The sequence below is a fragment of the Grammomys surdaster genome, unplaced genomic scaffold (assembly GCF_004785775.1).
Source record: "Grammomys surdaster isolate TR1022 unplaced genomic scaffold, NIH_TR_1.0 313, whole genome shotgun sequence".
NCBI classification, from domain to species: domain Eukaryota; kingdom Metazoa; phylum Chordata; class Mammalia; order Rodentia; family Muridae; genus Grammomys; species Grammomys surdaster.
The window spans coordinates 2,867,315-2,879,407 of record NW_021604732.1 but is presented as its reverse complement, the minus strand read 5'-3'; the positions used below and the strand labels follow the sequence as shown (position 1 = coordinate 2,879,407).

The 12,093-nt window shown below is 44.3% G+C and overlaps 1 protein-coding gene across 2 annotated transcripts in view; it reads left to right on the top strand.

The window, feature by feature from the left end:
* Positions 1 to 12,093, top strand: part of Adam19 (ADAM metallopeptidase domain 19) — an 84,556-nt gene that overhangs the window by 60,962 nt on the left and 11,501 nt on the right. For both annotated transcript variants that reach the window (XM_028777694.1, XM_028777695.1), the window contains 6 exons: positions 964 to 1,048; positions 2,837 to 2,976; positions 4,578 to 4,755; positions 6,045 to 6,134; positions 8,711 to 8,906; positions 11,130 to 11,238. In XM_028777694.1, the coding sequence (XP_028633527.1) occupies positions 964 to 1,048; positions 2,837 to 2,976; positions 4,578 to 4,755; positions 6,045 to 6,134; positions 8,711 to 8,906; positions 11,130 to 11,238 (798 nt within the window). The remainder of the gene's footprint in view (positions 1 to 963; positions 1,049 to 2,836; positions 2,977 to 4,577; positions 4,756 to 6,044; positions 6,135 to 8,710; positions 8,907 to 11,129; positions 11,239 to 12,093) is intronic.

Sequence of the window (12,093 nt, the reverse complement as noted above, 5' to 3'; positions counted from 1 at the left end):
AGCAATTATTTCATCCTTGGTACCTTGATTTACCCTTTCATAATAACTGGCATTTCCAACATTTACCTGTCCCTAAAACCTGAATTCTTAATGGTCACTTGAAGACTATCCACTCATTGAGAAAGTCTTCGTTTGCTGAAACATTTGGCCTGAACTTTTGGAATGAACACCTTGAATCTGTTTACAGTAAAGCTTCCCCAGAGCTAAATGCAAGTCTCTGAAATGCCAAGTTAGGGCTTCATACACACAGATTGGGATATATTGAGTTTATTAAGCAAACATTTATTAAACATCCATTTATTCCTCCTCGCCTACTCTGGGTGGGTGCGACTGAGAAGGGATAGATTAAACTGGGGGAAACTGGCTGTTGACACATTAGGGTCATCATTGCGGAACACTGGTGGAAACAGCTTAGCTCTGCACCCAGCTGCAGTTTGTGAGGCTCTGAAAGGGACTCAGCTGCTTTCTTGGTCCTTGTGTGACGTACGGATCACAGTGTCAGCCCCACGGCTGCTATCCAGCACCACCACTTTTGCCCCCAAGACACATGCCATGGATGGTAAGGCCTGAGCCCCTGGCCACTGGCGGAAATGGATATGATTCACTTGGGCATCACAGCCTGGGCCACACCCTTCCCTGTGAGCCCTGCCTCTGGCCATTTTCTATGAATCAGGAATGGGGCACAGCTTTTCAAGCCCTGCCTTCTTCCTTTTGGAGACTTTGGGCTCATTCTGAGGGGGAAAGTGATCTTTCTTCTCTGCTACTGAGGGAGGAAATGAGAGGAGGTGAGAGGTGTGGTATCCTGAAAGTTGTCCAGTTATCTGGGTTACCAGGCTTGTCCCCTTGGGAATAATCTGAGCATGTTAGGGGGTCAGTGCACAGCATGGTAGCCATTCACTCCTGTCCTAGGGGATCAGTTCTCTCAACCCCCACCTGAATTGCATGTCTTTCTTCTTCCTGCAGGGGCAGGTCCTTCCAAGGCACCACCATTGGCCTGGCCCCCCTCATGGCCATGTGCTCCGTGTACCAGTCCGGTGGAGTTAGCATGGTGGGTCTCAGATAAGACAATGGTGTTGCATAAGGGGGCAATGGCTCCCAAGAGAGGAGGAGGCCAGCTTTGAAAAACCGATTTGATATTTATAGTTGCAGAATTAAAAAAGCATTAAAATGAGCAAATGTTTCAGATGAAGTTCTTAGGTCCAAAGGATAGTAGCCAGGGGTAAAATTTCATTCATCGTAGTTTGTGGTCGTTCGTAAGCAATTGTAAAAATAGACCTTCAGATCTGTCATGTATTATTCCACAACAGGGGCTGGAGGAGGCAGAGTGGGAGCTGGGGGCAGGAGAGCAACAGAGATGGAAGTGTTTCTAGTCCGAGTCTGAAGTCTTTAGGTATTGTGAAACGAGAGGCTGTCTCAAGAGTCACAGTTAGGAAATTGCTGTCTTTTGAAATTCTGACTTGGCAAGAATAGTTTTTTTTTTTGTTTTGTTTACTTGGCTATGTAGCTGTTGCTGGCCTGGAACTCCTGTAGACCAGGCTGGCCTCAGCTTTGCTACCTAGCTGAAGATGACTTTGAGGTTCTGTTCTTCCTGATTCCATCTCTTGAGTGCTGGGATGACAAGTGTTTGCTAGCATATCCAGTTCGATGTGCTGGGATCAAACCCAAGGCTTCATGCAAGCTACTCCAGTACGCTACCAGTTGAGCTACATCCCCAGCCCCTGGATTTTGGCTTGTCACTTCTAACATGGAGTGGATATAAAGGAAGCCTCTTCTCTGCTCATTGGTTATTTTATCCCTCTACCCATTGTGTGTATTATAGTTGACAAGGTAGCATGAATGTTAAACCCCAGATTCTAGAATCAAATTGGTTTCAAAGAGCAACCATGTGACTTTAGAGTTAATTTGTGTCTTTAGTTGTAAAGTAAAGGTAGCTTCGTAGCTTCTGATCTTAGGGTAAGAATGAACATTAAATGAGATAATAAAAGGAACATACATATATATATTTAGTAAACATTTTTTTGTTGTTTTTTTGAGACAGGGTCTCACTATAAAACACTATCTCAGAACTCACCATATAGACCAGGCTAGCCTGTAACAGAGATCCTCCTGTCTCTGCCTCCTGAGTGCTAGGATTAAAGGCATGCATAACCATGCCTGGTATAAATATCCTTGTTGCTGCTTTTGTTCTATTGTTTGATTTTTGGGGATGGGTCTCACTACATTGCCCAGAGTAGTCTAAAACATCTGGGCTCAATTGACCCTCCTGCTTCAGCCTCTCAGCTGGCTGGGACTGTAGGTTTATATCACTGCAACAGCTCTATTTGTTTTGATGATTAAGATCACACACTGTACCAGTTTTGTCTGGGGTGGCCCTTTCTGCCAGGGTGCTCTCAGAAAACATCGAGCCAAGTGTATCTCCTGCTCAACTCAAAATGATGTTCAAAAGAGACACCAGCAGGTCACTCATGGGCTGCATCTTTTAAGAACACAGGTAACAGTCTTTTGAGCATTTGCTTTTCTAGTGAAGACAGTGGCTTCAGACTTGTTAAGAACAAGTTATGAAGAACCAATATGCTCGGTGTTAGGGGAAAATCCATGGAGAGCTGTCAGGCTCAGATAAGAAAAACTCATGCAGGCCAGGTGGTGGTGGTACACGCCTGTAATCCCAACACTCAGGAAACAGAGGTAGGTGGATCTCTGAGTTTGAGGTCAGCCTGATCTACAGAGGGATTTCCAGGACAGTCAGCACTACACAGAAAAACCTTATCTTGGAAAAGAAAAAATGAAAAGAGGGAAGAAACCCCTGACCTTGGATTTGAAATTCTTCTCTGGACAGGACCACTCTGAGAATGCCATCGGTGTAGCCTCCACCGTGGCCCATGAGATTGGCCACAACTTTGGCATGAGCCATGATTCTGCACACTGCTGTTCTGCCAGCGCAGCCGATGGCGGGTGCATCATGGCCGCCGCCACTGGGTGAGTCAACCAGAAGAGTGCAGGTGGGGAGAAGAGTGGGGTGAGAGAGGCAGGGTCAGCCTGACCCAAGCAGTCCTCCTAGGAGACTCCAGTAAAACTTTCAAACTGTTGATGAAGTCAGCTTAAATAATGTTGTGGAACACTAAGCTCCCCCAGCAGATGATCTAGAACCCTGGCTGGATTGATGAATAGTTTGTAGTTTTAAGCTATAAAATTGGCTACAACACATTTTGTTGGGTTGTTTTGTTTTGTTTTTGAGATTGCATGGGACAGTCTTGCTCAGTCTAATCTTGAACTTGTGAATTTAAGCAATCTTTCTACGTCAGCTACTGAAGTCTCTGGGGCAACATGGTAGAATCCTTATTACATACATCTCTTCATGACAAACCACTAGGGTTTGCTGTGCTTCCTAGAGAATGGTGGTTCAATGCAGCTTTCTTGTTCGTATCGCTAGTGTTTGCTCACCACTTCCTGACTACCATGACACCCAAGGATGGCAATGACATGCGGAATTCAACTTCACAGGCATACCTCTTGAGTTTGAGATCCTGGTTAAGCCCACCCCTTTTTCTGTCAATCCCAATAGAGTATGTGTAGACAAATGGGTGACAGCTAAATTTATTACTACGCTAGTTGTTTTTAAGTTATCCATACACTGTTGTAGCTGAGTGGTTAGTAGGAAATTCTTTGGGGGCCTACTGTAGTACTGAAGGAAACCCTCAATGTTTAACCTTTAATTGTTTTTAGAGACTAAAGGGCAGGGCCTTACCAGGGTCTCTTTACAGACCTATGTTGTGATATAGCAGCTGTCCCGTATTTACATCTTGTGCTGTGCTTCTGTGTGGTTTTCCCACATACACCTGTGATGAATTTAATGTATAAGGTAGGCACAGTAAGAGGTTAAAAACACCAACTCATAATAAACTAGAACAATTGAAATAGTGATGATAACAAAAGTTACTTCACACTTAGGATTTGTCCATTTTTGAATGTCTCAACTCAATATTTTCAGATCACTGTTGACTAGAGGTAACCAAAACCAGGGATGGCAGCTGCAAAAAAGGGACCTGCTACGCTTTGTTTCCATAGTAGCAGGTGACTGTGGAGCTTTCGTACATACTACTGTGATAAAGCCCACACATCTGTGTGTTGGGTGGTGGAGTTGGTTAGGAAAACAAAGATCAGTCCTTTAGCCCAGGAGTGAGTTAAGCCTGTGGTCTTGGGCTTTCTGGTTCTGTTTTTTGTCATGAGAAAATAAATACCCATCTGGTGTTCCGCACAGCTCTCAGTATGGGAACCTGTCCTAATGTACTTTACCCTTTACCTACCTCAGCTCCCTTATGGAAAAGACAGAAATTACTGTTTCTCAACTGCCTTTTTCATTTTTAATAAGAAAAAGTGTAACAAATGGTGTGCCCTGTTCGTCATCTCCTGGTTCAGGATGGAAGAGTTCTAAGTTCATGTACTGATGAGTGTCCTGGTGAGGCAGAGGGCGTATGCAGGGTTCTCATTCAAGTGAACTTAGCCTCTTGAGTGGCAGGCAGGACAGCAAGCTGTTTGGTGTGCTTCAACTTGGCTAACGCCTCCTTCTTCTCTGCCAGGCACCCTTTCCCCAAAGTGTTTAGTTGGTGCAACAGGCGGGAGCTGGACAGGTATCTGCAGTCAGGAGGTGGGATGTGTCTCTCCAACATGCCAGATACTAGGACGCTGTATGGAGGCCGGAGGTGTGGCAATGGGTACCTAGAAGACGGTGAAGAGTGTGACTGTGGAGAAGAAGAGGTAAGTGTCAGGACCACGCTAGAGGGAGGGATGTCACATTGAAAGGACAAAGTGACATGACAGATGATCTCCTAGTTGCCAGCATTTCTTACCCATGACTACCAAAGGCCCTCTGTGTGTAAGATGCAAACAGCGAGTCTGCCAGGTGGACAGTTTCTATGGCCTCTGCAGCTGTGGACAGCACAGTCATATCCAGGATCAGGGTGGAGCCCCTTTGAGCAACTGCTCTAGCCACAGACCATGATCCCAGGGCTCTCCTCCTCCCCAGAGGAGCCCCAGATGGCGTCTTTGGCCCTCCAGCTGCACTGAATTTATTTCTGGAGGCCACACAGCTGGGTGAGCTCATGACCATGAGCCTGGTGAAGGGCCTTTAACACAACAAGCTCGTGCTGTTTAGCCCGGAGAAGAGAAGATTTGAAGGGAGTGTTGGAAATGCTGTCAGGTCAGGGACAAGCTGCTGAGGAAGGAGAAGCAGAACTCTCGGTGGACAGGTCTTTCTTCCTTCAGAGCTTCAGAATTAGTGTGGAAAGCACACACCCTAGCTCTGTCATTTTTGTCAGAAGGATGTTTTTCTGAGGAAGAAGAAGAAAAAAAGCAGAACTATATTGTTTCGTGTCTATTTTTTGAAGGATGAGAAAGTGTGTTACCCCATGCTTGACAGCTGGTGAGCTGTAAACCATGCGTGGGTATGAGACTGAGGTATCCGTGTGCTATGTGAAGATGTTCTTTTGTTTTGCTTTTAGTACTTATTTAATGTGTGTTTGTGTGCGTGCGTGCGTGCATGCATGTGTTTCTCTCTCTCCTTTCACCACATGGAAGCCAGGGATCAAACTGAGGTTGTCAGGTTTGGGAACAAAGCCATTGAGCCATCTTCCCACCTCCTTTTAAAACTGTAACCCTGTAACATCCAGAATAAAAGGACTAGTGAAAGACCAAGAACCATGAACTAAAAGCAAGGCTCAGTCCTCGCCCTTCAGCCTAGGGGGAGTTCTTTTGAGACCGGTGTGGATGGTAGGATTTTGCAAACTCAGTATGACCACATAATTATGGGACAGTACCTACTTGGAATCACCACCTAGTCCCATCTAAGTTGTGGTATCTCCAAGGATGAAACACCTGTGTCTTTTCTCTGGCAAATACTCATTACCTTAGTGAAGAGCTGCCAGGTGATGCTCTCATGAAGCGTTCTAGGGAGCAGAAAGCAGAGCATGGCCGGCAAGCTGGGGAATGGAGGGGGCAAGGGCGCCCCCTGCTGGGCTCTGACTCTTGCCCTGCTGCTGCCTTTGTAGGAATGTAAGAACCCTTGCTGCAATGCCTCCAACTGCACTCTGAAGGAAGGGGCTGAGTGTGCCCATGGGTCCTGCTGTCACCAATGTAAGGTAAGTGTCTCTTTCCTCTGCCTCAAGGTTTGAGGTGACAGCCTAGTGGATGACAGCTAGGTTTCGGCCTGTATCAGTAATTTTAGACATAGGGGGAGGGTGGTTCTTACCACTGGCTACTGTGGTAAGTAAGAATCTGTGCTTTCATGCTCAAGGCTTTGGATTTAACCCCATCACTGGGAGGAAAAGAAGGGAGAAAGGATGGGTGTGTGTTAGATATTTGGAACTGAGACTGTCCCTTTAACTAAGCCTACTGATTTTCCATCCTGGGCCTCACTGTGTTCAAATTACACACTGTGTGTGTGTATGTATATATGTTAATAATATATAAATATACAAGCAAATATATAAATAAAAAGATATACATATGTATGTACATTTAAAATAAAAAGATATACATACATATATCTGTGTATATATATATCTTTTTATTTAAATATATATCTTATATGGGGCTATATACATATATATATATCTGTGCATATGTAAATATATGCATATATATCTTTATTTTGATTTTATGTGTATATATATATACACACAGATATATATATATATTATTTTGAGACAAGATCTCACTAAATTGTTCAGGGTGGCTTTGAACTTACTCTGGAGTCCAGGCAAGTCCTGACATCATCTCCCAGGAGAGATCACAAGCCACCAGGCCCAGTGAGGCTCATTTTTACTTGAACACATTAAAAGAGAAAATCATGTTTTTGATGAACATAAATGGCCATCTTGGTAGATGTCTGGCACCAGGATGAGAATTTTATGTTAACTGACTCAGTGTTTACCCCATGGGGTACATATTACTGCCTTCATTTTCAGGTGAGGAAACTGGGTCATTAGGAGATGGGTGATGTATTCTAGACTCCATCAGGTCCCAAACCCAGTTCTCCCTGACTCTGAAGCATGCATTCTTAATATCAATGTGGGAAATAATTTATTACCATTAATAGTCACATAGTACTGAATTCAAGAACTTTTTAATCTAAATCTGACAATTCAGGAAGTCCCAAAAATAGTTTTATTTCATCATAATATGTAATATTTTAATATTTTTGGTTATAAAGCTTATCCTGGGCCTTGTTAGAGGTTATGTAATACATATTTTTTATAATTATACACATCTATTGTATTCATACCGATTTGTTAGGCACAGACACTGTTAGGATATTTGAACTTTTGAGTTATTAATCTGAAAAACCTGAGTACCAGAGAAGTTGGAGAATGTAGCTGTGGCCTGTCCCACCTTCAGCTTGGCGAGCACACACTGTGTTCGTGTGTGGTTCAAGTATGGCACTGAGCATGCTTCCTCTTAGCAGCCAGAGAGAGGACTGTAATCTGGAATTATGGGTAAACAAGAACCAAAGGTCAGTTCTCTAGTGCTGGTTAAGCGCACAGATGTCCCGAGGCTTCTGAATCTGCCACTGGCCCTGCTCATCCTTGCCATGGTTGGCTTTTGTTCATTCATTCCCTCAGTGAACCTTTCAGCCTAAAAATGGCCAGCAGAGGGGCCTGCTGGGTTTGTTTCCCCAGAAGAGCAGGCGAGTGGCATGGTCACCTGGAATCAGGGGAAGGCCTACCTCTGAGTCATAGGTGTCCTTGCCTGGCTCAGGAGAACTTGGACACTTTCTGTTTTGACATGAAAGCCCCCAGGGAGGCTGTGCTGGGTTGAGTCCTTCAAGTCTCAGACCAAGGCTGAAGAGTAAGCATGGAGTGACTGAGGAGTGACTGACCTTTCACTAAACTCCAGGATTTCAGATTGAGCCTCACAAAGGATTCCTTGACTTCAAGCCCTGACCTTGTGAATTTGGGGAATTTTGTAACTGCCTGAGTCTCTGTCTGTAGACCCTCATGAGTATTAGAAACGCTGATATAAAGTAGCTATATCAATTTCATGGACATTTGGAGGGGAAGATGAGATAAGGATTTGGATACCACTCAGCCCCATGCTTTGCATCACAGTGAGGGCATGCTGTTTGGAATCATAAGCCGGATGTAGCAAGACATGTCGACAGTTCTGGTACTCCAGAGGCTTAGCCAGGAGGATTGCCGTGTGTTCAAGGCCAGTCTGTGCTAAATGATGAGTTTGAGGTTAATTTCAAGAACAAAACAAGACTGTTGTAAATTAAAAGCTTACATGAACAAAAGAGTTATGTTGTAAATTGAAAATTTACACGAATGCCAATTTTTTCTGTGTGGGTATATGCAGATATGCGTATACGTATGTACCCTTATCAGGAAACTGGTCTGACACATACCACGTGACTTTGAATATATTGTGTCTCACTTCTTTAATTATATAAGACTATCATGCAAATCAAATAAAGTCCTAAGAACACTTGAGTGAAATGTGGTTATAATGGCACAGAGAGAACTATAGATTGTTACATAAACATTATTTCTCAACTGCTGTGAAAAGGAATTGAGTTGAGTTTGTCTATGCAGATACCTTGTGATATCAAGGTAATCAAAAACTGTTTTCCAAAGATAAGATGCTCTTGAGCTCTTGGCTGAAAGGGTTGGGGACAGGGAAGAAATGACTACTTTTCTCTTCTCGTTCCTCAACCTAGCTGGTGGCTCCTGGAACCGAGTGTCGTAAGGCTGTTCGGCAGTGTGACCTCCCCGAGTTCTGCACGGGCAAGTCTCCCCACTGCCCCACCAACTATTACCAGATGGATGGCACCCCCTGTGAGGGTGGCCAGGCCTACTGCTACAATGGCATGTGCCTCACTTATCAGGAGCAGTGCCAGCAGCTGTGGGGACCTGGTAAGCAGCCTTCTGGAGAGTTTGTTCTCTTCCACCCACCACTTCTGAGCCTGTCTCCCCACTGGCCACTTGGCATGGCCTAGAACGCCTTCAAATACTACATCTCGTCCTCTTAGCTCAAGGGACACATCCAAGGGCAGCCAGGTGACAGTATTTCTTATAGTCCTTTGAAGCTTTTAGTTCTAACGCTGAGCAGATAGCAATACTCTCCCCATCCCCCAACACACCAATGAAGCAGATGGAGAATACAAGAAAATAAAAAAAAAATACCCTTAAACTACAAAAATGTTTAACTTCAGTCATATTGTGGGGAAGCAAATTGTAACTACCATAAAGTAGAATTTTTTCATATATCGGAGCTCAAAGACAGCAAGTGATGTAGTAATAACAACAGCCATCCTAATATGTCATCATGGAGCATATGTCTTAGGGTTTGTGTTCCTGTCCATCGTGGCCCAATCATGGCCAAGAAGAGAGTTGGGGAGGAAAGGGTTTATTCAGCTTGTACTTCCACATTGCTGTTCATCACCAAAGGAAGTCAGGACGGGAATTCACACAGGGCAGGAACCTGGAGGCAGAACTGATGCAGAGGTCGTGGAGGGATGCTGCTTCCCTGGCCTTGCTCAGCTTTCTTTCTTATAGAACCCAGGACTACCAGCCTATGGATGGTACCATGTACAGTTTAACAAATTGGTGTGCTTGTTTGTTTGTTTTTTTACATAAAGAATTAAGTCTTGGCTAAATAGCTGATAGTGCGAACATAGAGGGTCTTTCACAGTTTTCAGAGTTGACCGACATTATGATTTTATAGCTGTCTGAAATGGGAACACCAACCCACATCGATGTATGGCACAAGAGTTACACACGTATGTTCATGGCCTTACTAGAAATTGTTGGAAATTCTAATCTGACCCCAAATCATGATCTGTTCAGCGATTTTTATTTTTTATTTTTTGAGACAGGGTCTCAGTGTATGTCCTGCTTGCCTGAAACTTACTATGTAATCCAGGCTGGCCTGCAACTCCCAGAGATCTACCTGCCTCTTCCTCTCTAGTGCTAGGATGAAAGGCAGGCAACCATGCTCAGCTAGTGTTTTGTTGTTTTGTTTGTTTGTTCCGTGTAAAAGGAACTGAAGTCAGGAGTGCAAATAGCAATTTTATAAATCAAACTTTCCAATAGAATATTAACATTAATCTGATGCTTATCTGCTGAGGAATGACAGTAGGGAAAACATCTTTGTTTTCCTTAATGAGCCTATTGCATAAGAGACAACATACATACAGTAAAAACACGATCAGTCATAATATAAAGTAGCCTCAAGTCTGAGCTAGTTTCGGTGGCATTTATTGGTTGTATGCAGTGTGCAGCTGTGTTGAAAGCCAAGCTGTAGTAAAGTCACGTGATGCAGCATGAGTGAGCTCTGAATTCATGACACATTCTGTTTTTAGTTAGTTTTGGGTCATTGCACATTCAGAATCTCTTTAGTGTTGCCAGTGTTTTGAGCCCCACCCCCACCCCATCCTCACCCCGCCCCTACCCCCATTCAGGTATGAGATTCCATCTGCCACCATTTTCAGAAGCTGAGAATTACACTACTTAGAAACAGCCTCCAGTTGTACTTGCTTATGGATGTAAAGATGTTTTGTAAGATGTTATTACAAGGTTGCTAATTGTAGCAGCAGCATCCACTGTGCCCTCAAGTCATGCAACTGAATGCCACCCAGCTGAATTCTGTATACAGCAAACTAAGCAGAGCCGCAAAGTACAGAACAGAAAGAGAAGAAGCTTCCATCCTTTATTGTGTTCTCCCAAGAAGATGCTCCAAAATCAAATCTAAGGGATGCAGAAGGTCTCGAAGACAATTTTTTTTTCTAGAAGACACACAGCTAAAGGTTGTCGTTTTTCCATGATATAGGAGAGGGAAAACAAGGTGGATATGAAGAAAAACCTCCCAAGATATGTTTTAATTCTTTTAATGTTTGGGGCCTAAATTACTAATCTTAGACAGTCCAGAAATAGGACAGCTCTTCTTCAGTGGCAAGCAGGCTTAGCATGCGACTGCCATAAATACAAATCTTCGATTAAGTCTTAAAAAACCAGTCTAAAAATATTTTCTCTGAATTGGTTTTGATGAATGGTGGACGTGGCACTGGCCAACACTAGCTCTGTCATGGGGAGCCTCTGGCGGGCTTATGCACTGACAGCTGTTTCTTGCACACCTAGGAGCCCGGCCTGCCCTCGATCTTTGCTTTGAGAGGGTGAACGCTGCTGGTGACACCTATGGAAACTGTGGCAAGGGCTTGAATGGCAAATACAGGAAGTGCAGCCCCAGGTGAGGACCACAGCTCTGACCTGGTGGGAGGAAGAGTGACCAAGCGATCCCCACTCTGTCCTCTTTACTTCCACCTGACTTGGTGTGGACAGCCTCCCAACGGCTTTTAAACAAATGAGTTAAAGCCTGTCTCTGTTCTCTACTTGTTTCTTGGTGATGCACTGTTCAGTTGGCTCTAAGGAAGCGAAAAGGAGGAGTAGGCAGCATTGCTTCCTAGGATGCTGATCGAGGGAACTCTCTTAAGAGAAGGACAGGGTAGCTGGGTGTGCCTTTATTCTGGCACCTGGTGTCAGAGGCAGGTGTGCAGGTGGATCTCTGTGAGTTTGAGCTAGCCTGGTCTACAAAGCAAGTTTCAGAGCAGCCAGGACTGTTACATAGAGAAATCTTGTCTTTTTTTTTTTTTTTTTAAAGTGGGGCAGGAGATGGCTGTGATCTGAGATGACAATGTTCCAGCATCTCAACGTCATGGATCCCAGACTGCCCTTTTGGACCATTTTTGCAGAGAGCTAAAATTATGCCCGCTCCTAAGAGCCATCTCTGATTCGTTCATTTCAGCCACCCACTCACTCCTCTGCCCACCACTGTTTCAGATTTACCACATGCAAGGTGCTGCATTGAGTGTCTAGAGCAATGTGGTCATCAGTGTAATAGTTAGTGGCCTGGAGCATTTCCCGCAAGGGGTTCTCTAGCTGAGTTCTATACTAATCATCTAAATAAATGGGGTGAGGAGTCACACCAGTGTGTACACGTGTTTTAGGCAGAGACGTTAGAGGAAACGAGCGTTGAATAGCTGATAGGAGAGACAGTAGGCTACAATTTGTGGGAAGTAAAGGAGAGGGGGCCATGAAAATGAGC